At 55.4% G+C, this 22,661-nt stretch overlaps 1 protein-coding gene across 1 annotated transcript in view; it reads left to right on the top strand.

Annotated features, from left to right (window-relative positions):
* The window catches only part of UROC1 (urocanate hydratase 1), a 36,121-nt gene extending 14,602 nt beyond the window's left edge, over window positions 1-21,519 (top strand). The window contains 11 exon segments of the mRNA XM_017869902.1: window positions 1,122-1,184; window positions 1,527-1,706; window positions 2,247-2,344; window positions 2,985-3,057; window positions 4,245-4,366; window positions 6,299-6,369; window positions 9,813-9,911; window positions 13,296-13,395; window positions 14,411-14,492; window positions 19,240-19,339; window positions 20,223-21,519. Of these exon segments, the coding sequence (XP_017725391.1) occupies window positions 1,122-1,184; window positions 1,527-1,706; window positions 2,247-2,344; window positions 2,985-3,057; window positions 4,245-4,366; window positions 6,299-6,369; window positions 9,813-9,911; window positions 13,296-13,395; window positions 14,411-14,492; window positions 19,240-19,339; window positions 20,223-20,363 (1,129 nt within the window). The 3' untranslated portion in view covers window positions 20,364-21,519.
* The last annotated feature ends 1,142 nt before the right edge of the window (window positions 21,520-22,661 follow it).

The raw sequence follows: 22,661 nt of genomic DNA, 5'->3' as shown, positions 1-22,661 counted from the left end.
ACACACATGCATGTAAACACACACAAACATGCATGTAACAAACCAGAAACATGCACATAACAACACACATGCACACATGCATAAACATGTGCAGAGACACATAGCACACATAACACAAACACATAAACATACAGGTGCACACAAACACACACACATAAACACACAGACACATGCACACACCATAAACACACACAGACACACAAACACACGTACATGCCCACAATATCTATTCTCACACACATGCATACACATATGCATATACATACATATATACATATATATGTACACATGCATGCACATCCACACATGAACACACACACATACACATACATCAAAATCAGTTTAAGGAACTGCTTCAAGCAACCTGCCTGCCACACTTCCGCAGCCCTTGAGCTGGGGAAGACCCATGGGAATGGGGTGAGCTCCTGAGCTCCCAGGAGCTCACGGTTCCCACAGGGTCGTTGAGCTGGGATTGCAACAAGCCCCGGGTTGGGCCGGCCTCCCTGCTGCCCTGCGACTGTGTGTCCTTTCCTACTTTGTCAACCTTGCACCCCTGGAGGAGGGGAGGTGCCTGGCTCCCTCGGGCTTCTCCAGGCCGCTCCCGGTGAGCGTTCAATCTGCTCTCTCATGGGGGCCACACCACCTTCTCTGCGTATTGCTGCTTTTTGATACCGCTACTACCTGCAAGTCCTGTTCAAATCTTCTGTTCCCCAAAATATGCTTTGATTTCTTGTCCTATTTTTCCGAATAATTTTGGGAATCATCTCTAGTGAATCCTGCGACTCTGGGGCCACCTTGATGAGTTCTGTAACGATCCCTGTGGAGGTCCCACATCGATAACCTGAATTCCATAGATCGCCCAGGCAGTTTTGCCTCTGCCATGTGGGTTTTCTGATCTGGGGCATTTGGGTCTGGATTTTCCCTTTATAGTTTTGTGTCCTGAACAAAAGTCGGGGTCCTGCAGGCATGCTGCATGGCCCAGCCCCATGGTCCCCACGCTTGCACATGATACCTCTTGTGGCCTCCTGGGTCTGCCCCTGTGTGCAGCTGGGGTGCAGGTGTGTCCGGGGCACCTATGCATAGGTGCGGGGGGCACCTGTTCTGCTCTTGTGTCCTTCCAGGGAAGCAAGGAAAAGAAAGGAGGTGCTCAGCCTTGGTTACCATGGCAACGTGGTGGCGCTTTGGTGAGTAGGGGTTGGGAGTTGATAGCCAGCTTGAGAACCCAGATGGCCCTCCCTGAGCAAAGACCCCAATGCTGACCAGGAGCTGCTGGGACACAAAGCTTCGAGCCTCAGTTCAGCGCCACCCTGGTTGGCCCACACCCTTACCCAAGCTTGAAGCGGCCGTCCCTGCTCTGCCCACAGCCTTCCCGTAGGTTCTCTTTCCAGGGGAAAGCAGGGTCTGGCTCAGGCTGTGCCTGCTGGATCTGTGAATGGGAAAATGTGCTACGGTCCCCGCCCGGCTGGCCCCAGACTCTGGGCCCAGGCTGTGTGTGGCTTGCACTGACCACCCCATGGCTTCCCCAGGGAGCGCCTGGTCCACGAATTGGACACGACGGGGGAATGCTTGGTGGACCTGGGGTCAGATCAGACATCCTGCCACAACCCGTTCAATGGCGGCTACTACCCCGTGCAGCTCAGCTTCACGGAGGCCCAGAGCCTCATGGCCTCCAACCCTGCTGTGTTCAAGGACCTGGTCCAGGAAAGGTGCTACTCGGGGTTGGGGGTGGCAGAAGCATTTGGCCTGGGCAGACCACCTTGTCCTGCTCTGGCCGCCACCTGGTTCTCCAGCAACCAGCTGTGTGGCCTTGGCAAGACATTAACCTCTCTGAGCCTCTGCCTCTACCCATCAGATGGAATCATGACACACTTACCTCTTAGCAGTGCAGGGGGACAAGCTGGAGTGACATTTGTTGAATGCCCAGTGTAGTCCTAGCATGGCACCGAGTAGATGCTGGGGTGTGAGACTTTTCCGGGGCATCTGTTTTTCCCCAGGGCCTGATGGCGTTGGGGACCAGGAAATGCTTGTTTAGGGAGCTGCTAGTTGGGCCTTGAAGGGTGCAGAGGTTACAAACAGATGGCAGGGGCAGGGGCATTCCAGGTGGATGGGGCCAACCCAAGGAGCAGGGGCAGTCCAGGCAGTAGGGCTAGAAGTTGGCGGGGAGCATGGCAGGCAGTGGTGTGTGTGCCATGTGGGGGCGGCCCCAGGGCCTCGCAGCGGTGGTGCTGACCCATGGCTTGTTGCAGCCTGAGGAGGCAAGTCTCAGCCATCAACAGGTTGGCCAAGGAGAAGTTCTTCTTCTGGGACTATGGCAACGCCTTCCTCTTGGAGGCCCAGAGAGCAGGTAGGAGGGAGGAGGAGGAGGGAGGGGCCACAACCCTGGGCCCAGCCTCTTGGGCCAGTGCCTCTGGCTCCCACCTCACTCGGAGGCTCAGCCATGGGTGGCCCAGCTAATCCCCACCGAGGCTTCGCTGTGCCTCTGCCAGGCCTTCTGCATGCTGGCCCTGCCAGGTGGCTCAGCCTCTCTGGGCCTCAGTTTCTCCACGTGCTTTAGGAACATAAAGTCCCGTAAGGAGAGCAGGTACAAGACTCAGGCGTAAGCTCCAGTCCCAGAATTGCAGCTTTCCTTTTCCGTGATGGAAACTTCCTTCCGTAAAATGGGCAATTCTTTCACGGGGCATGAGGTTCAAAAGCCACAGTGTCCGTGGTGGGAAGTCCCCCAACCCTGTCCACCTCCCTGCAGGTGGCGGGCTGTGGTGCGCTGGAGACTGACGTGGCGTCCATGGCAAGCACATGCATCCTGTGCCCGGCCACATAGATGGCGGCAAGCCGGCCACGGCTGCCCCTGCTTTTCTCTTCTTTCACTTGAAAAAGACCTTGCGGGTCCTTCCCCAGCCTCCCACTGGGCCCTGTGTTTAAGTTGCCATCTAGGGTGGCCGTGGGTGTCCTGCCTTGGGCGGTGACTGTCCAGGCTCTGCCCACAGGAGCGGATGTGGAGAAGAAAGGTGCTGGCAGGACAGAGTTCCGCTACCCTTCCTACGTGCAGCACATCATGGGGTGAGTGACAGGCAGCTGCCACATCTAGTGTGCCCAGTGCTGCCCCTGCCCCCTTCAGGGTCTGGGTCCTGGGTGTTTAGGTTGGAGAAGCCTCAGCCTCTGACTGCCCCTGAGGTCATGCGCTGAGACCTCCACACCACCCCAAAGTGGCCAGGCTCCGTTCGTGGGTTTTCCACCACAGACAGGCAGGTGAGGAGGAAATGCAGACCAGAGACACCTCCTGCAGGGCCTCAGCGAGAACAGGGGACTGCTGGCCCTAGAGGCCGAGGCCACTTCCTGGCAAACACCTGCCCCTGAATGGTGTTTCTTCACAGGCCCTCATGGGTGTGTCTTCGCAGGCCCTTGTGGGCAGCTGATGGCTGGATCATGAAGCCCAGCACCTGCTGTGGCCCTGGGGGTCGTGGGCTTCTCTGGCCATGGGGGTCAGGTCTGGGGAGGGCCAGCAGCCCAGGACAAGCAGGGCATGAGGGCAGGAGCCAGAGAGGAGCCTAGGCGAGGCTGAGAAGTCTGGGCTTTCTGCTGTGGGCGGAGGGGCCGCATGACTTCTGGAAGATGTGCCAGTCCTCAGTGGGTGCCACGTGGGACCAGAGAGAGATGGAGGTGTGAAAGGCAAATGCCACTCACCATCAGGCTCACTGTGGGGTGCAGAGGTGGGAGGGGCTGAGCACTGGCAGCCGGCACTCTCCGGAGAGGGAGGGCTGCCCAGGAGGAGGTGCCCCCTGGCCTAGCAAGTGCAGAAACCCAGGGAGGGCCCAGGCCGTGGCATCCTCCCCCCAGGACAACCCTGCCTTGAAGCCTGCCTCCTGGGAAGATAAGCTCACCTAGGCCGAATTCCCCAAGGCCACCGCCCCAGGTTGACTCTCCTCTCAATGTGACTGTCACTTTTAGGCGACAGATTTTCTTGTCATCTGTAACAGCAATTGGGGGCATTTCTGTTTGCCCAGGTCCCGGCTTCCTATTCCTGCAGCTAGAGATGGTACAACCAGGAGGCAGGGATGGAGGGCTGGGGGCACTGGGACACAGAGAGGGGACAGGGAGGCCCCTGGAACTTTCTGTCCAATGGCAGCTTAGGGGGTTCCACACCCCAATTCTGGACACTGAGCCCTCCTCCCTGGCATGCTCACACCTGCACCCCCTCTCCCGCCCAAGCCAGCGGGCCCAGGGTGAGGAGGCATCTGTGCTTGCAGGGACATATTCTCCCAGGGATTTGGACCTTTTCGCTGGGTCTGCACATCGGGGGACCCCCAGGACCTGGCGGTCACAGACGAACTGGCCGCATCTGTGCTGGAGGAAGCCATCGCTGATGGAGGTGATGCTGTTGGTGGGGGTGCCCCTGGGTGGGTGGCCCCCAAAACTCCTGCCTCCATAGCGACAAGCTTCCATAGCAGGCCCACCTAGCTAATTCTGGGAGGGAACCCGGGTGCAGATGACTTTGAGTCTGGTGGGTGCTCAGCTGGCAACACAAAGGGACTCAAAGAAACTTGAGTGAGTTGCAAAGATCCTGGTCCCCAAGTGTCATTCTCAGTCATGGAGGCACAGTTTCCACCACCAAGCCTCTGCCTCCAGAGCTGTCCTGGGCTCTGCCAGTGAGGACCTCTGACTGCGAGTGACAGAAAGCCCTTCAAAGTGGGTGAAGCAGGATGGTCCAGGGCTAGGGTGGCCAGGCAGCAGTGGCCGGGGCCAGGGTTGCTGGGCAGCGCTCAGCACGCCATGGTCCCTCTCAGACGCAGCCTCCCCCTCCACGTGGCCAGGGCAGTGCTGACAGCAGTGCTTCTAGTTCCTTCTTGCTGCCTTCTGTGATGAAGCTGCCTCCACATGCTCCCGCCAGCCTTCCACGCCTGCCAGGTCCACAAGGGTCTCCTCTGCATCAGAGTCCCCCATGTTCATCCTGGGTTTTGCTGATGCTGAGTGTTGGTTCCGCCAGAGGGTTGTGTTTTTCCATGTCTACATGGCCCACCTGGTTTTTAACCAACCTTTGTTCTTGTTGAGTAGGTCTGACATTGTTATTTCGTGGTTATTTTATGACACTTCCTCTGTCATTGCAGTTCTTACCCTGGTCTCTCTGCAGCTTTCCTGCAGGTTGGGTGGCTTTTCTGTGTGGGTCACCAGCCTCTGCTGTGTGCTTCACATCTCTAGGGCCTGTACCCACCCTGCTGCCAGCCAGGTTCGGTGGGCTGGGCAGGGGTCCAGGTTACACAGACCCAGGGCAGGAGAGCCAGGCAGAGGGGAGATGTGGTCACCTGTGGAGGAGGAGGTGGGCAGGGGCCCAGGCAGGAGGGCAGGGGAAGCAGGGGCCTTCTCCTGGGGGTCTGGTCAGATGTCTCCTGGGCTCCCCTGGTGTGAGAACAGCGGGCAGCCAGTGGGGAACGACCAGCCCTCCAAAAAGAAGCCCTGAGCTGCTGCACCCGCGAGGACCCTGGTGTAAAGACTCCAGGCCTGGCTGGTTTCCAGGCATGCTGACCTAGCAACACGTGCCCGCAGCGCACACCCTGCGGCATCTCCACCAGGCAGATATTCGTCAACAGCTGTGAAGTCACAGGAGTGAGGGATTTCTATTACCTTCATTTTTAGTATAATTTGGTAAAAGTGTAAACTTATTTAAAATTTTAATGATATTTGTGTTAACCACTGGCTCACACAATTTCTGGAAAATTACCAATCTGCTTTCACGAGCTGGTCAGGCAGGCTCCCGTGCCTCTTCACACACACACATCCTCCGTGAACTTGGCCAACTAGCTCCTACATAGGCCAAGTTTATTTCCACCTCAGGGCCTTTGCGCTGGCTGTTCCCTCTGCCTGGAATGCTGTTCCCTCAGAGCTTCCTTGTCCGGTTCCTTCCCAGCCTTTAGACTCAGCTTGACGACCACTTCCTCAGAGAGCTCTCACACCCACCACCCTGGGGGCCCCTCACCACGGTCCTGTGTTCCTCACAGCCCACAGTGGTCTTTGTTCCTGGTGCCTTGCTCAGTGCTGGTGTACAGTAGGCACTGTATAGCTATTTGTGGAGGGACCGAGTGCGTCAGGCAGTGGGCTGCACGGCTGTGCATTAATTCATGGGACCATTGGCACTGCTGGTCCCCAAGTTCAGAAAGGCAGGGGTGGGGTGGGATGGGCTCCCTCACCTTGTGTCCTGGCTCAGTGGTGGGCTCAGGGCAGGGTCTGTGCTGAGCTGAGCAGCCTGCCTGAGGGCGGGTCTATGCCCCTGGAGGGTCTCTGATGCCTGCTCTCCTCTCCCTTGCAGTGAAGGTATCTGTGAAGCTGCAATACATGGACAACATCCGCTGGATCCGAGAGGCTGCCAGGCACCGGCTGGTGAGGGCCCAGGCCTGGGGGAGGCTGGGGTGGCTGTGCTGTCAGGAGACCGCCAAAGGTGAGGTGCTGCCAATGGGCGTTCAGCCTGGTCCACGGCCTCCAGCTTGCCAAGCCCTGAGAGGGTGCACACACCAGATCCCATGTGACTGTTTGTGCCAGCCCCATGATGGCCACACTGGGAGGGGAAGCAGCCCAAGGGGCTGCTGGAGAAAGAAGCCCAGGGCCTTTAAAGGGTGGCTTGGGAGAGGACACGGAGAATTTGGAACCCTTGTGCACTGTTGGTGAAATGGTGCAGCCACATGGAAAACAAGAGGAAGCTTCTGCAAAAAAAATCAAAATTAGAATTACCCTATGACCTAGCAATTCCACTTCTGGATGTGTAGCCCAAATAATTGGAAGCAAGGACGCAGAGAGATACTTGCACGCCCATGTTCACAGCAGCACTATTCACAATGACTAAGCTGTGGAAACCACCCAGGTGTTCACTGATGGATGGAGGGATAAACAAAGTGTGGGTAACCATGAGATGGAATATCTCACACGGAAGGGAGTGCTGACACATGCTACAACATGGATGAACCTGGAGGACACCATGCTAAGTGAAAAACCCAGTCACAAAAGGACAAATACCACATGGTTCCATGTCTATGAGGTCCCTAGAGCAGTCAAACTGATAGAGACAGAAAGCAGAATGGTGGATGCCAGGGGTTGGGGGATGAGGAATGGGGAGATGGATGGGGCAATGGTTTTACATTATGAATCGACTTAATGCCACTAAACTGTGTACTTAGAAATGGTTAAGATGGTACATTCTATGTAATGTATATTTTATAATTTAAAACATAGAGGGGAAAGTGGCCTGGGGCTCTGGGGCAGTGACCAGAGTTGGGCAGGTCGTTCTTCATCCCGTTACTCAACAAATAGAGGCAGCCCGGCAGAGGAAGGAGTTTGGGCTCTAGAGCCAGGGTGCCTGGACCTGAGCAGCCTTCCATATCCTCAGCTGTGTAACCTGGGGTGAGTGGCTCAGCCTCTCTGAGCACCACACCCTCATCTGCAAAGTGGAGACGGCAGTGCCAGTGTTTGCAGCAGGCCCCTGTGGCCCTGCTTGTACAGGTGGTGCATAGTGGGGCTGAGCTGACAGATGTGTCTTGCCCAGTTTCTGCTGGGTGTGTGTTCGGGAAAGCACCAGCAGGGAGGAGTGCCTCACACAGAGTGGCCAGGGAAGGGGTCCAGCATGTGTGTCCAGGTCTACATGCAGAAAGGGTGGCAACCACGTGACAATTGGGTGAGGCAGAGGGACCAGCCCATGTACAGGCCCCACGGTGGCAGCAGGCTGGGTGTACTGAGGACAAAATGAAAAAAAAAAGTGGGCATTTTGTTCATACACCTTTGGCCATGGACCGTGTCTTAGCCCAGGAGTCCCAGGGCCAGGAGGGGCCTGCCCCCGTCCTGGGCTGTCTCATCTGTGTGCAATGGTTTGCATTTGTATCCAGCCTCAGAGCCCCCATGCCAACAGCATCTCTGTGGCGGTGAGGAGTCAGAGATGCCAAGGCCAAGACTTGGAGGCTGAAGTTGCAGGGTCAATGCAGAGATGGGGTGGAGAAGAGAGGGGGATAGCCTGAGAGGATGCCAGCATGGCTGAGAAGGGGCCTCGGGAGGTGCCAGAGTTGAGGGTGTAAGGGGTGGAGTTGCAGCTGGAGCTGCCAGCAGGGTGCGTCTGCTTTGACTTAAAGCTCCCTAGCAATTGTGTGCCTCCTGATACTTACTGTTGTTTCTCTTCTGAACGGGGACTGCAGAAGGTTGCCTTTAAAAATTTTTTGATTTATTTTCTTTTAACGTACACTCTTGACAAAGTGGGCAATCCTATGTCAGTTCCTCGCCAATTTTTTTCTGGATCCAAAAAATCTGAAAATCTCTGCAGTGCTGATTCACACGAGTAGTTTTTCCGAAAAGGATTTGAGGCAGCTGGTGTGAGTAAAATAAGGCTGTTCTCTAGGAACCCATGAGGGAGGAAGAAGCAGCTAGACTCACTGTCCTGGCCAAAGCTGAGCTCGCGGCCAGGTGCACAGCTGCCTCTGTGGCCAGGCCTTGCCGCCTTTTACCAGCTCTGCCGCCTTTTAACTGGCTCCTGGTTGAGCTCACCAGCAGCTGGGGCAGACACCTGCATCTTCTTTGGAGAAACCAGGGTTTCTCAGCCTCGGCGTACTGACATTTGGGGCTGGATAAATTTTCTTTAATTATGGTAAATTATACATAAACATAAAATTTACCATCTTAACCATCTTTGCCATTTTTGAACGTGCAGTGCAGTGGCTTCAAGCACATTCACACTGCTGTGCAGCCATCACCACCATCCATCTCAGAGGTTTTTCATCTTCCCAAACCAAAACTCTGTCCCCATTAAACGCTAACTCCCCATTCTGCTCCCACAGACCCTGGCACTCAACAACCTCATATAAGCGAGATCAGAAGTGTTTGTCCTTTTGTCCATCCATGTTATAGCATGGGTCGGAATTTCCTTCCTTTTAAAGCTGAATCACAATCCACTGTATGGATAGACCACGTTTGGTTCATCTGTGCACCGCACTGGACACCCAGGTCGCCTCCATCTCTTGGCTGTTGTCATGCTGCTGTGAACACGTGTGTGCACGTATCTCTTGGAGTCATTTGGGGCTTCTTCTTCATCATGGGGGCTGTTGTACAGTGTTTAGCAGCATCCGTACCCTTGCCAGTAGCACCCAAAAATGTCTTCAGTCATTGCCAAATGTCATCCGGCTTGAGGACCGCAGAGCTACACAGTGACTCATTTCATGCGCTGAAGCTTTGTCTCCCGGGGACAACCACCTGTTACTGCCAGGAGAGGCAATCACTGGGTGGCTGAGCTCCTGGGTGCGGCAGCCAGCCAGCCAACCTGCGGACAGGTGGCTCCACCTCTCGGGGCCATATCATCTGGAAAATGGAGCTTATGATGAGGATGACAGTATCTTCCCATAAGACTCACAGCCGAGAGGCTGTGTGGCATACTAAGAGTGGAGCAGGCCAGATGCAAACTTGCCCTGGGTGGTGTTGATGTCATCACTGTGGGATGGAGCAGGAGCAGTGCTCACAATAGGTAACCTCCCTGGAGCACAGATAGCTCAGGGGATCCAAGGCCCCTCTGGGGATAATCTGGAATTGGGGGAAGGTGTCTGGGGGCCCAGACTGCAGTGGACATGTGGGGCTGGTGTGGCTGTCTAGTGGGCTGAATGTGGGGGCTCACCTCAGGTCACAGATTTGAGAGCTACCACGCACCTTGGGGGTCCTCCTGGACATTGTTAGAGAGGCACTCAGGCTGCCAAGGGCCATGTCCCACGGTGGAAGTGCCGCCTGCATCTCCCTGCACGGTCAGGTCCTGGTATTGCTGCCTGTGTCAGCTGAGACACCTGTTGCCCTTCTCTCCTCAGGTGGTGGGCTCCCAGGCAAGAATCCTGTACTCAGACCAGAAGGGCCGTGTGGCCATCGCTGTAGCCATTAACCAGGCCATCGCCTGCAGGAGGATCAAGGTGAGGTGTCCTGTGCTCCAGGGGAAGCATCCCTCAACCTCTTCCCACTGCCTTTCCTGCCCTGGGCCTTCCCGCCTGTGCCTCGGCTGCACCCCACAGCCTTCTGGGTGGGATGACACCCCTGTTGGGCCTCGGCAGCCCAGTGCTCAGGAGCAGTGGACCAGCCCCTCCTGGGAGCTTAGGCCTCCCGCAGCTGAGGCCCAAACTTCCCCCTCTTTAGGGAGATCAGGTTTTGCTGAAGGCTTTGGTCCCTGGTACCAGCTGAGTAGAAGGGCTCTATTGGGGAGGCAAGGGTGAGGCGGCCGTGAGGGGGTGGTGGGAAGCAGGGCCTGGAGGAGCAGGAGCAGTGCTCAAAATAGGTAACCTCCCTGGAGCATAGGTGGCTCGGGGGCTCCAAGGCCCCTCTGGGGATAATCTGGGATTGGGGGAGGTGTCTGGGGACCCTGCTCTGTGTGTGTCAGCCCCCATCATTTGTCCCTCTGTGTGAGCTTGGGCAAGTCCGGGGCCCTCTCTGAGCCTTGGTTTCCCTCTTCTGTGAAAAGAGAATAAAAAGCGTATGTGTGAGGACTGAGTGAGTCAGCTTCCACAAAGTAACTTTACACATCTTTTTTTTTTTTTTGAGACGGAGTCTTGCTCTGTCGCCCGGGCTGGAGTGCAGTGGCCGGATCTCAGCTCACTGCAAGCTCCGCCTCCCGAGTTTACACCATTCTCCTGCCTCAGCCTCCGGAGTAGCTGGGACTACAGGCGCCCGCCACTTCGCCCGGCTAGTTTTTTGTATTTTAGTAGAGACGGGGTTTCACAGTGTTAGCCAGGATGGTCTCGATCTCCTGACCTCGTGATCCGCCCGTCTCGGCCTCCCAAAGTGCTGGGATTATAGGCTTGAGCCACCGTGCCCGGCCACTTTACACATCTTTATGGAACTCCCTTTTCTCAAGCAATGGCAAACTTCCCTAGCTTTTGCTCGTTTTGCTCCCAATCAGCCAGGCCTGCCTCGAGGACGGAACCCTGGGCGTGCTTGCTCCGAGGGACTCTGGCTCCTCCTCCCACAGAGTTCTTGTGGGCGTCTCTCTTTTCAGAAGCGCCAGGAATGTTACTGGCCAGATGTAAGATAGGCATTGGGACAGAGGTGCGAAGGCCACCCTGGCATGATTCTGGGGGTGGCACCGGCAGCAAAGGCAGCAGCCAGCCGTGCTGGACACAGCCAAACACACCCACCCAGTGCTTCCTGGAAGCCCAGGTGTTCCCGGGAACTGCTAGGAGGTTCTAGGCGCACTCGCCCCGGGCTGCGGTCAGCTGGCTAGCAGAAACGGGTCAGTAAGCATGCGTTCATTCACTGGACAGTGCTAGGCTGAGTGCGGCTGCTGTGCAGCATGTCTTAACCACCGGGGACATAACAGAGAACAAGACAGACCTGTGTAGTGTGGTGAAGGGTGATTGATGCAAAGCTGAAGGTACACACTGAGACAGGGTTTCAGAGGGTGAGGAGCGGCATGCAGGATATGAACATGGCGAAGAGGGGTCGTCAGGACAGCCTCTCTGAGTTGCTGACATTGAGCTGAGACCTGAATGGCCAGAAAGTGTCAGGATATCTGAGGGAAGGTGGTTTCATTGCCCAGGTGAAGACGTGGGAACAGGCCTGGCCTGTTGAAGGAGGGAAAGGTGGGCCTCGTCATTCAGGAGCACAGGGCATCCCAGGCTATTGGCAGGATGGATCCTCTGGCACAGGGGGCCTGTGAAATTTCGGGATCCCCTGGGGGGATTGAGAAGTTCATGCCCATCAACCAGCCCTATCTGCTTTATGGGACACTTGGAAGAAAAGTTGCCAGGGCCTGGTGATGGGAATAGGACTACTTAGCTGGAATAGCTGGGCTGCTCCCCAGGTACACTGCGAACCAGGTACTGACCTGCCTGCTCCCTCTCCTGACTGAATCGTGCAGAGCCAGGCTGACACGCTCCCTGTGCTGAGTATCATATGGCTCCCCCTACCCCTTCTCTTTAGCCAGGGTTCCTCCCAGTTCCTTCACTCTGTTTCTTAAATTGCCAGTTAGAACTCATTTTCTTTTCTCTCTCTCTCTTTTTTTTTTTTTCGGGAGAAAGTCTCACTCCACATCCCAGGTGGGGTCTCAACTCACTGCAACCTCCGCCCCCCAACATTAAAGTGATTCTCATGCCTCAGCCCCCTGAGTAGCTGTGATTACAGGTGTGCGCCACAACACCCGGCTAATTTATGCATTTTTAGTGGAGACAGGGTTTTGCCATATTGGCCAGGCTGGTCTTGAACTCCTGACCTCAAGTGATCTCCCTGCCTTGGCCTCCCAAAGTGTTAGGATTACAGGAATGAGCCACTGTGCCTGGCCAGGACTCCTTTTCATAGCGGGCCTGCCTGTGCACAGCATAGGGGAGCCAGCTGACCTGCCCTTAGCCACAGCCCTACCTGACCTCCAGGGCTGCATGACATCCATCTCACCGGGGCTAAGCAGCAGCCAGCTGCCTCTCCTGGGTATCTGAGCAGCCAGAGAGTCCTGGGGAACAGGGAGTGCTGCCAATGAGTGTATTAAAAAATCAAACTCAGTGTGAGTGCTTTCTCTGTGCGAAAAGTCTTTGTCCTCACAGAGACTGGTAGCACAAAAAGGCTCTTAGCAATTACCTCGTCCAGGAAACCAAGAGCTATTCCCAGAGGGAAGTGACCTGCCCAAGGTCTCATGGTAGGTGCTGCCAATACTCCCCCAGTGATGTCCCCCAACACCTCCAGGTCATCAGCCAGCCATGTCTCTATTGCACAGGTCAGGGGCCAGCCTGCCTGAGGCTTGAGCCCAGACTAAGCAGACACTAGGACTTAACAATTTTTCTGCTTTACAATGGTGTGAAGTGACACTTGTTTAGTACTGTCCTCGATGTACAATGGGGTTGTGTCCAAATGAGTCCATTGTAAGTTAAAAATACTCTAAGTCATTTTTTTACTTAGGGTATAATGGGCTTATTAAGATGTAGCCCCATCGTAAGACGAGGAGCACCAGCACATAACACGTGCCAGTTAAATCCCAGCTCACAACTCACTCGCTCTGTGATGTAGGGGAAATTTCTTCTCCTCTCTGTGCCTCCGCTTTCTCATCTATGCAGTGGGCATGATAACAGTTGTGCCTATCTGAACAGGGTGGCTGTGAGTACTTGGTGAGCTCACACATGTATTACACACGAGTGTTGCCGGACACACATGAATCTATTCCAAGCTACAGATGACATCAGAAATAGTTGTGAAAAGGGTCTATTTTCCAGGGGGAGAAATCCAGCGGGTTCTAGTGTGGCTTGCCCCTTGTCCTCAGCCTTTACCAGGCAGCCATGGTGGACATTGTTGGCTGACAGCTTCTGTCCTCCCATGCACAGGCGCCGGTGGTCCTGAGCCGAGACCACCATGACGTGAGTGGCACTGACAGCCCCTTTAGGGAGACCTCCAACATTTACGATGGTTCTGCCTTCTGTGCAGGTGAGGAAGACGAAAATGTCTTAAACTTTCATTTTAGATTTGGATTTTATTAAAAATTGATGCATTCAGTCAGTCACAATGTTTCGAAAGATGTTCTGGCATCTGAGAGGCTCAGCATAGAGTGACCAACCCCGGACTGAGGGGGTCTGGGATGTGGGACTTCCAGTTGTAAAACCGACGAGTGCCAGGCACACCAGGCCAGCGGGCTGCCCTGGACGTGGGTGACCTTCAAGCTGTGGGCAGCCAGCTGTTTCTTTACCTTTCCAGATCCTAGAGCTGCATGTCTTGCGTTTTTTGGCTCCTGATCTCTTCCCCATCTTCACAGCCCAGCACCGAGAGGAGGGGGGATATTCTTAGGGTTCTCCCTGATCTTCTCTGTGGCACCCATTGGGGTTTTGAGGGGAAGAGCCTGCAAGAGGGTGCAAACCCCTTTATCTCTGTCCACCCCGGGGCTCACGGTCTCAGGCTGGCCCGCGCCTGTCCCTTAGCAATGTGTTGAACACTTACAAGGTGACTGACTTGGCCTCTATTTCTCTCTGCAGATGCTCTCACTCCCCAGGTTTCAGGTTGGATGGTTGTCCTGGGACCTCAATTCCCTAATGGGGTCAAGGGAAGCCATTCATTTGCAGGTTGCTCCTCCCATTTTTAAGAGTAGGAGTGACTCTCTTTGGCACTCTGCTTATCTGAACTAACACTGGTTCCACATCCCTTTTAATTCTTTTGTTGCCTCTGCTTCCGGAGTGCTTTACCTGGCGCTCAGTGCTGGAGAGCTCCACCATGGGACAACTAGGCATGTGTCAATTTCTCCCGCTCCAGCTCTGGCTCTGCCAGCACACATGACTGCTCCTGTGAGAGGCGCTGTCCCTAGGGCTTAGCTGCCGCCCCATCCTTCCAGCCGAGCAGTGCGGGCTTAGCCAGTGGGGCCTGCGGATGCCCCAAGCCGAGGCTGGCCTGACTAAGCCCGGCGCCCACCCAATGCAGGGGGTGATGAGCGGAGGCATCTCTATTTCCACAGACATGGCTGTGCAGAACTTCGTGGGAGACGCCTGTCGCGGAGCCACCTGGGTTGCCCTTCACAACGGAGGGGGTGTGGGCTGGTAAGAAGGTTTCAGAGGACAGGGTGTGGGCTCATGTGGAAGTTTTGGGGGTTCCTTTGGGGCAGGGCCAGGCTGAGGTGCCTGAAGTCCTGGGCCCTACCTCCCTGGTCACCTCCCCTGCCAGCACCTTGTGGAAAACGTGTTCCTTGTGTGAGCGGAGACAGATGACAGAACTTCAGGAGCGGACTTGCATTAGCCACCACACCTCTCTGGATCTCCCCTGCCGCATGGGTCTCAGAGGCCTCTTACAGAGGCTCTGCAGGATTCATTCATTCTGCAAGAATTGCAGCCGCCCTCCTCATGTCAGTTTCCAGCGTGTCAGTTTCCATGTGTTCCCATGGAATTCCTGGTGCTTTCATGGCCAGGGTCTTCTGTTCCCTGCTCTGACCACCTCACTTGAGAGTGCAAGGAGAGTGAGGCTCCCAGGGTAGCTGGGCTGGGGGCAGGAGACCTGAGGTCTCAGCTCCCCTCTCCCCTCGGCTCCCAGCTCTGCCCCTGCCTGGCTGGCCTCTATGAGAAAAGGTGCCCAGGTCTGGGCTCCTAGTTGAAGCTGGATTCGGGGCTGCGGGGAGCAGCAAGGGGTGCTGCAGCTTCGGAGGGAGGACAACGCCCCCTTCCCGGCTCCATTGGCCATCTCCAAACTGGCCTCTGAGCCTATTTTGGTCGGGTCTAGTGGTCCCCTACCCTCCAGAACCAAGTCCTGGCGGAGCATTCCAACAGGCTGGCTTGGCCTCGTGTCCTTGGAGGCTGCAGTTCCATGCTGTGGCACTCAGGTGGCTGTAATTGGAGGAAAATGTGACTAAGGCCATGTCCTTTCCGACACACAGGCTGTAGAAAGCTCCGGGCAGAAAAGGGCTGCCTGGCCATTGGGTACCTGGCATTTCTGTGCAGGATTTCCTGAGTCATTTCTGGAGGGAAAGAGAGTGGCTCTGAAGGAGGCTGAGCAGTTTGCCCAGGGCCATGGAGCTGGCGATGGAGCCGGGGTCTGACCCCAGGTTCCCCAGGATCCGTTATTATTGCTGACAGACAGCCGAAGACAGGAAGAGACGAGGCTGCGCAGGCCGAGGAAGAGGGCATACCCTGAGGGCCTTAGGGCAGGGACAGCAGGGCCAGAATTCAGGCAGACACAGGGCACAACTGACCCTGCCCTCAGGGCTCCCCAAGATAGGTAATGCTCACTGCAAATTGCTAAATTGCTCCCCCAAGGTTTCCCCCAGACTCTGTGGACAGGGACACAGACTGACCAGATACTGGGACCTTTTACCCTGCTGCCCTTGAGGGGTCTTTTGGGAAAGTGCCACAGATTCATTCTGGGACCCATCACACCTACACATATACATAATCTAACTCATCGGAAAAAACATCTATCCTCCAACCATGGCTGCTCCAAAGGGACGCCACTCCCAACTCAGTCCCCACCATGGCTACTTGAAAGGGATGCCACTCCCAATTCCATCCCCACTGTGGCTACTCCAAGGGGACGCCCCACCCCCCACAACTCTGCAGCGTTTCTCCTTCCTGTGCATTGATCCCTGTTTCTAGGCTGTGCACTCACCCTCACATTCCTGGACTGACCGTCCCGTGTTTCCGCTTGTCTGTTGGCTCCACTCCAGGACAACCAGTGACAGCTGTGTGTTGTTTCTAGCCTCCTCTGTGCCACTGTCTCCTGCAGCCCCTCTTCCTGATTGCCCGTTTGCCATCTGTCTTTGTGCCATCTGCCCAGCGCTCAAGTTTAGATAGGGCACTGCTCGGCTGGCTGCAGCCCTGCATGCTCAGGTGGACGTTTGGACCATAGGCTTCAGGACAGGGCCATCTGGCTGGGCCACAGAGTACAAGAGATCAAGACAAGAGCCAGGCTGTTGTTCTTGGGTTGGTCGGACCTCATAAAAGACTTTTCTGATTTCCTTTCCCTATTGGGAGGACCCAGTGAGAGGGGTGAGGCCTCCCCGTTGGTGCTGCGGCCTCACATGTGAGACGGTCAGTTCCAGTGGCCACCGAGGGCCCGCTCAGGCAGCCTCTAGGCAGCAGGTGGGTGGGCAGCTGGGAGCCCACCTCAGGTGAGCAGGCTTCCAGCCGGTGTTTCCGACTTTACCCCTGCTCTTGCCCTCCTTCGGAGCCCCTTGGTGCTGACCACCCGCTCCTGGAGTTCCCTGGGTCCTGGGGCGCCAATGGGTTCTGCCGGTCTCTCCCATGGCCACTGAGCTGGAGCTTTCTGATGCCTGCCTCCAGCTTTCAGAATCCCTTCACTCGTTCTCCTGTCCCTTTCTCCTCATCCTTGTGGGTTAAATAATTCCTCTGCAGTTTTGTTGGTGAGGTGTGGGAGGGGCAAGGGTAGATGGCTATGTTCTATCCATCATCTATTATATATCTGGATACTGCCACTTTTTCACACTAAACAATGTCTTACAGTGCATCTGAAACTTGAATGTGCACAGAAATCCTCTGGGGATATTATTAAAATGCAGATTATTGTAAAAATGCAGGTCTGAGTCAGGCCTGGTAGTGCATGCCTATAGTCCCAGCTACTTAGAAGGCTGAGGCAGGAGGATTGCTGGAGCCCAGGAGGTTTGAGTAAAGCCTGGGAAACATAGTGAGACACCCTCTCTACAAAAAAAAAAGCGGGGGGGGAAGGAAAGAAAGAAAAGCAGGTCTGGGGTGGGATGGAGATTCAGCATTTCCAGCAAACTCCTGGTGACGCTGATCCTCTGCCCCAAGGACCTCTCTGAGTAGCCAGAGCTTCCAGGGCCCTGTCTGTGCACACAGCCCTCCCCCACCCTCCCACACGCCTTCTGTGATGCCCCAATGGACAGCCCTGGAGTGCCATAGTTGACAGCAGTTCTTAGGCCATCTGCCTGCACAGGGTAGCCTTGCTGTGCCTTTGTTTCTCAATGAGAAAATAAGCATAATAATAGTAACTGCCTTGTAGGCTAGGGGTGAAGAGGAAATGAGCTGATAATAGCTAACACTTGTGGAGTGTAACATGTGCAAGGACTTCTAAACTATCCATATATGTTAACTCATCGAATCATGCACTTTAATACATCCGGCATTTATGTTTTTCTACTTTCATGTTTTTCTCTAAGGTATAGTTAGTTGTTCCAACACCATTTGTGAGTTACCCCAAATTCGCTATTAATAGCAATGTGTTAGCGTTCCCATTTTCCTGGGATCTGCAAGTTCAGGGCTCCTCTGTGGTCAGTTTGCCAAGGTCACCTGAAGCTGAGTGGCCTTGGTCTGTGACCCTCTGGGATGCAGGCTTCTAAAACAAAATCTGTAGTTCTAATCTCCAAGAGGCCTCTCCAGCTGCGGGACACTGGGAGTGCTCAGGCCTGGGCATGGCTGTTGCTCCTCTGACAGATGAATGGCAATGACCTTAGATCGACTCAGAGCACCTTCCCACCTGGAGGCTGGTGGGAGGTGTGAGGGCAACCCACTGCAGGGCACAGATTGCCCAGGTGCAGGGATGCCAGTGCAGCATGGTAGGCAGCAAGGCTGGCTCACTCGTAGGAGGGGTGCAGCTTCTGGGACCAGGAATGGGCAGGGCAGGTGGCTGCAAGGGGCACAGGGCACCTCTCACCGGCTTCCTGGTGAGAACTGGTTGAGGTTGTGGTCAGTAGGATTCAGGCTGAGCAGAGAAGCAGGGAAAGCCAGATGGGCCTGAAGGATGTGAGACAAGAGAAACCAGATGCACATTTTGGGTGCTGGAGGAAAAAGAAACAGATACACTGCAAGTGAGGACTAAGAGGCAGGAGGGACACGTTTGCAACAACACAATGACAGGTGTTTACAAAATCAAGGGTGCTTCTTGTGTGTGACTGAAAGCTGAGAAGACTGAGCAGGAGCCAAGGCTGGATCCTTCAAGGGCAGCAGCTTGTAGGTGGATGGCTGAGGATGAGGAGGGCCATCCCAGGCTGATGGGGAACAGCTGCAGTGCACATGTACGGAAACAGCGGCAGAGCTTCAACACACTTCTCATCTATTAGGAAACTCATCTGTTCAACTCATCTGTTAGGAAACAAATGAAAACAAGAACATATCAAAAACTGTTAGAGGGAGAGAAATGCATTAATTAGAAAATCAGAAATATTGAAAATAAAGGAACTTAGCCTTCAGATCAGGTAATCAGAAGGACCCCACCATACACTTGAGGCAGGCAGAAAGAAGAGATAAGGAAGATAAAGATCATAAGGATAAAATCAGGCGGGGCACAGAGGCCCATGCCTCTAATCCCAGCATTTTGGGAGGTTGAGGCAAGAGGATTGCTTCAGGCCAGGATTTCATGGTCATCTTGAGCAGCATAGTGAAATTCCATCTCTAAAAAAAAATAGTTTTTAAAGATAAAACCAGAAAGAGTGATGACTGAATTGAGTCATACAAGACACACCAAGGGGAGTGTGCTTTATAGGGCAGCACTCTGAGAATGCAGGGAGCAGGCAGCTATAGCCCACTGGGGGTGCCCAGGAGGTTTCCATCAAGGGGTGACCTCCAATGGGTGCTGGAAGTGGGCTCGAGGCCGACGGGCCCAGCACAGGGGGCACAAGTGGGCAGACAGGCGGCAGGTGGCCACGCTGCTCTCAGCTCTGCTTGCCTACATGACTCCTGCATCCACCAGGCTGCAGAGGGTGGCAGTGTGGCGGCCCCAACCCTGATGCCGTCTCAAGCTAATGCTTCCAAAACATGGGCTTCTACCTGCTCTGTGCAGGGCTGGGCCCAAGGACTGAACTGGAAACTCCTCTGCCTCCTACAGGGGTGAGGTGATCAATGGGGGATTTGGCCTGCTGCTGGACGGTACCCCAGAGGCCGAGCAGAGAGCCAGGCTGATGCTCAGCTGGGATGTCTCCAACGGTGTAAGTCAGCCCAGTCCTCGCCACCTCCTGAAGGCAGGGCCTTCAGCTGGGTGACCCCCATCCATGTTTGCTGTCATACATCATCTCCTGGGTGTGGGGACAGGGGCCGGATTCCTCTCATGACCACAGCACAGCAGCCAGGAAGGGGGAATCAGCTCAAATGGAGGTCAGGTGAGGTGATGATGGGGAGACAGGTGGGACCCAGAGAATGAGGGGAGGCTTGGAGCCAAGGCGGGAGTTCAGATAGTCTGGATGACTAAGAGTCCCTGGGCTGGGCCCAGAGTGTGAGCATGAGGACAAAGAGGGTGCTGGCAGGAGACTCACCCCAACTCACCGGGAGCTGCAGGGCTTCTGGCAGGGTTGGGGCTAGAGGTCTTCATCCCAGAGCAGGAGGTTTTGTTCTAGGAGATGCCCCGGCTGTGGCATGGAAAAGTGGGTTGGGGACAGGTGTGAGGACCATGTGGACAGTGGAGGCAGGGGTGGCAAGAATGGCAGTGGGGAATGGGGGAGGAGGCATGGCGTCCTCCAGGGGAGACCAGGTGGAGGGAAGAAAGTGGACTGCAGGGAGATTGTGAAGGTAGGGCTCAGGTCAAGGTGGATTCTAGAGGAGAGGAAGGTGCTGCGGAGGACTCTGGAGGCAAGGCCATTCTCAGAGCCAGGGGAGCGGGACTAGGTGTGATAACGGCCAGTTTCAGATCCCAGAGGAGGGCCAGAGACAGGGAGCCTAAGCTGGGGGTAGAGATGGGACAGACACAAAAGGGCAGCTGGCCCCATGGACAGCCTCAGAGGTCCCGAAGCAAAGAGGCCCCAAGTGTGGGAGCCAGGACACACGTGGGGAGCCCAGGTTTGTTGACATGGACTGCTCTCCCCCTCCTTGCTCCAGGTGGCCCGGCGTTGCTGGTCAGGGAACCAGAAGGCCTATGAGATCATCTGCCAGACCATGCAGGAGAACAGCAGCTTGGTGGTGACACTGCCCCACGAGGTGGAGGACGAGCGGGTGCTCCAGCAGGCCCTGCAGCTCTGAGGGAGCCAAGAGTCGCGGCCCCTGCCTCCCTTCCTCCCTGGCGATCCTCACCTGCCCAGCCATGGCACATACCCTTCCTGCACACCCGCACCACCTGCACTTCTCACACGTGGCCTTTATGGTGCCCTGCGCAGGGTGCCACCACAGCCTCATTTTACAGACAGACCGCTGAGGCCCAGAGACGTGCAGCCCTCTGTCCATGACCATGCCACTTGCCTGGGAGCCCTGAAGGGTGTCAAAGTCCATTTAGGGCTGAGTCCCAAGCCTGCCTGGGGGCCCTGCGGTGAACACTGGCCAAGCTATCTCCGGCTGGGATGATTACACCCTCTGCCTCCTGGCCACTTGCCAGCCTCCATGCAACTCTGTCTGTCTGCTGCCCATCTGCTGTCTGTGCAAACACTTTCTGGACCCTTGGCATGCTGGGCTGCTGGCCTGAAGGAGTTCAGGAAGGAGGATAGACGGGGAAATAAAGGGTTCAACAGAGCTGTGTGCTGCACTGTGGGCTGGTGGACGGGCAGGCCAGGTCTGCCCTAAGGATAAATCACTTACTGGGAAAGAAATGAGAGAGCAGAGGCACTCCCTGAGGCCAGCACAGCCTAAGGGATACAGCAAAGGAGACTTCAGGAAGAGTGTTGGTCCCTGAGGCTGGAGTCTGGCACCCCTCCCCCAATCCCATAACCCAGCAATGGATGGGTCCAGAGTCTCGTGAGAGGTCACTGGGATGGGGGAGGTGGCCTCTGTCAGGGCCGTGGCTCATGAATCTCGTTCCCTTAGCTGGGCGTGCAGCAGACGAACAGATAACTCATCCTAAACAGAGAAATGAGAAAGAGCCTGTGGGGTGGGCCTCTGAGGGCCACAGAAAACCAGACACCCCACATGTCTGTGGACGAGAGGGGCAGGCCAGCCGGGTTCTTGGTCCCCACCCTCCCTGCACTCCGTGTCTCCTCCCCAGTAGCCATTCTCCCCTTTCCCTTGTGAAGAAAAGCCTCGTTTTGTGTGGGCAGCAATATAGGGCAAAAAACCCGCCTGATTCTCCAGTCTTCCTTGCTGTTAGGAGGGACTGTTGGCCTAGTCCTGGCCCATGAGATGATGGCGGGGTCTGTGGGGCAGGCCTTCTTGAAAGCCATCGTTTTTCTAATAAAATGGACAGATCCAGTGGGGTTGCTTTTTGCCTTCACCCCTTCTTCCTGCCAGAACCAAGACGTGGGGCCTGGAAACACAGCAACCAGGTTGGTCAGCTAGGGCGGCTGCCACATAACGTCTGGCACTGGGGCCCAAACAACAGAAATGAAACACATTTGCAGGCTGGAAGCCCAAGATCAGGTGCCACTGGAGTGATTCCTGGTGAGGCCAGCTTCTCGCTGCATCCTTCCATGGTAGAGACAGAGAGGAGAGAGTGTTACAGAGAGAGGCAGAGCCAGAAAGACAGAGACAGAGTCACTGAGAGAGACAGAGAGAGAGAGAGAAACTGACAGAGAAAGAGAGAGATACAGAGAGGAAGAGACAGAGAAAGAGAGAAAGACAGAGAGAGATAGAGAGAGAGATAAGACAGACTGTGTAGGAATGCATCATCTGTCCCCACATCTCCATGGAAGACCCTGCTGCATGTATCTGTGCGCACATCTTAAGAGCAGGCCGCAGGGCCCTGGCATCACCCTTTCCCCATCCAGCAGCTTCCCTCTTGAAGGACAGGCAGGGCTCTGGTGGCTTCCAGCCACACCCCAGGCCCCCTCTGGGCTCCATACCAAGCCATGCCAGGGAGCAAGCTACTTCCCTGGGCCCCTGCATGCCAACCTGCTGTCGGCTGCTGCAAAGAGAAGTGACGGCTGACTCCCACGGGGCTCACAGCGGAATTGGGGTAGCTGGCCACAGCTGCAGTCGCCATAGACGGAACAGTGTGGCTTCTGATGTGCCTAGTACCATCTTGTTTTTCAGAAGGCAAGGATGTATAGTCCAGTTAGAAATGTTTTCATCAAAATGATTAAAAGAGAAACCAACTGGCCATGATGAGTGTAGGGTTCAGTTGCCTTAACAGTTGGTGGTGAGAAAGGCTCAGTCCCTGTAGTGCAGCATTAGGGTCCTCTCCCTGGGCAGCCCCTGCTCCCTGCAAACCCAGGGTCCCTGGGAACTGTATGCTTTCCTTGCTGGCAAGCCCAGGTCAGGGAGGGAGGGCCCGGCTGAGTGGTGCACTCTCCCGTTCCAGTTTTCCCAGAGTAGACAACCACACAGGGGCCTGTGGGCCGGACTTGATCTGCAGTTATTTTATTTTATTTTATTTTATTTATTTTATTTTATTTT

The sequence above is a fragment of the Rhinopithecus bieti genome, unplaced genomic scaffold (assembly GCF_001698545.2).
Source record: "Rhinopithecus bieti isolate Rb0 unplaced genomic scaffold, ASM169854v2 scaffold_5333, whole genome shotgun sequence".
In the NCBI taxonomy this organism is placed as follows: Eukaryota; Metazoa; Chordata; class Mammalia; order Primates; family Cercopithecidae; genus Rhinopithecus; species Rhinopithecus bieti.
The sequence above is the reverse complement of the archived record's forward strand: the minus strand, read 5'-3'. Positions and strand labels throughout refer to the sequence as shown.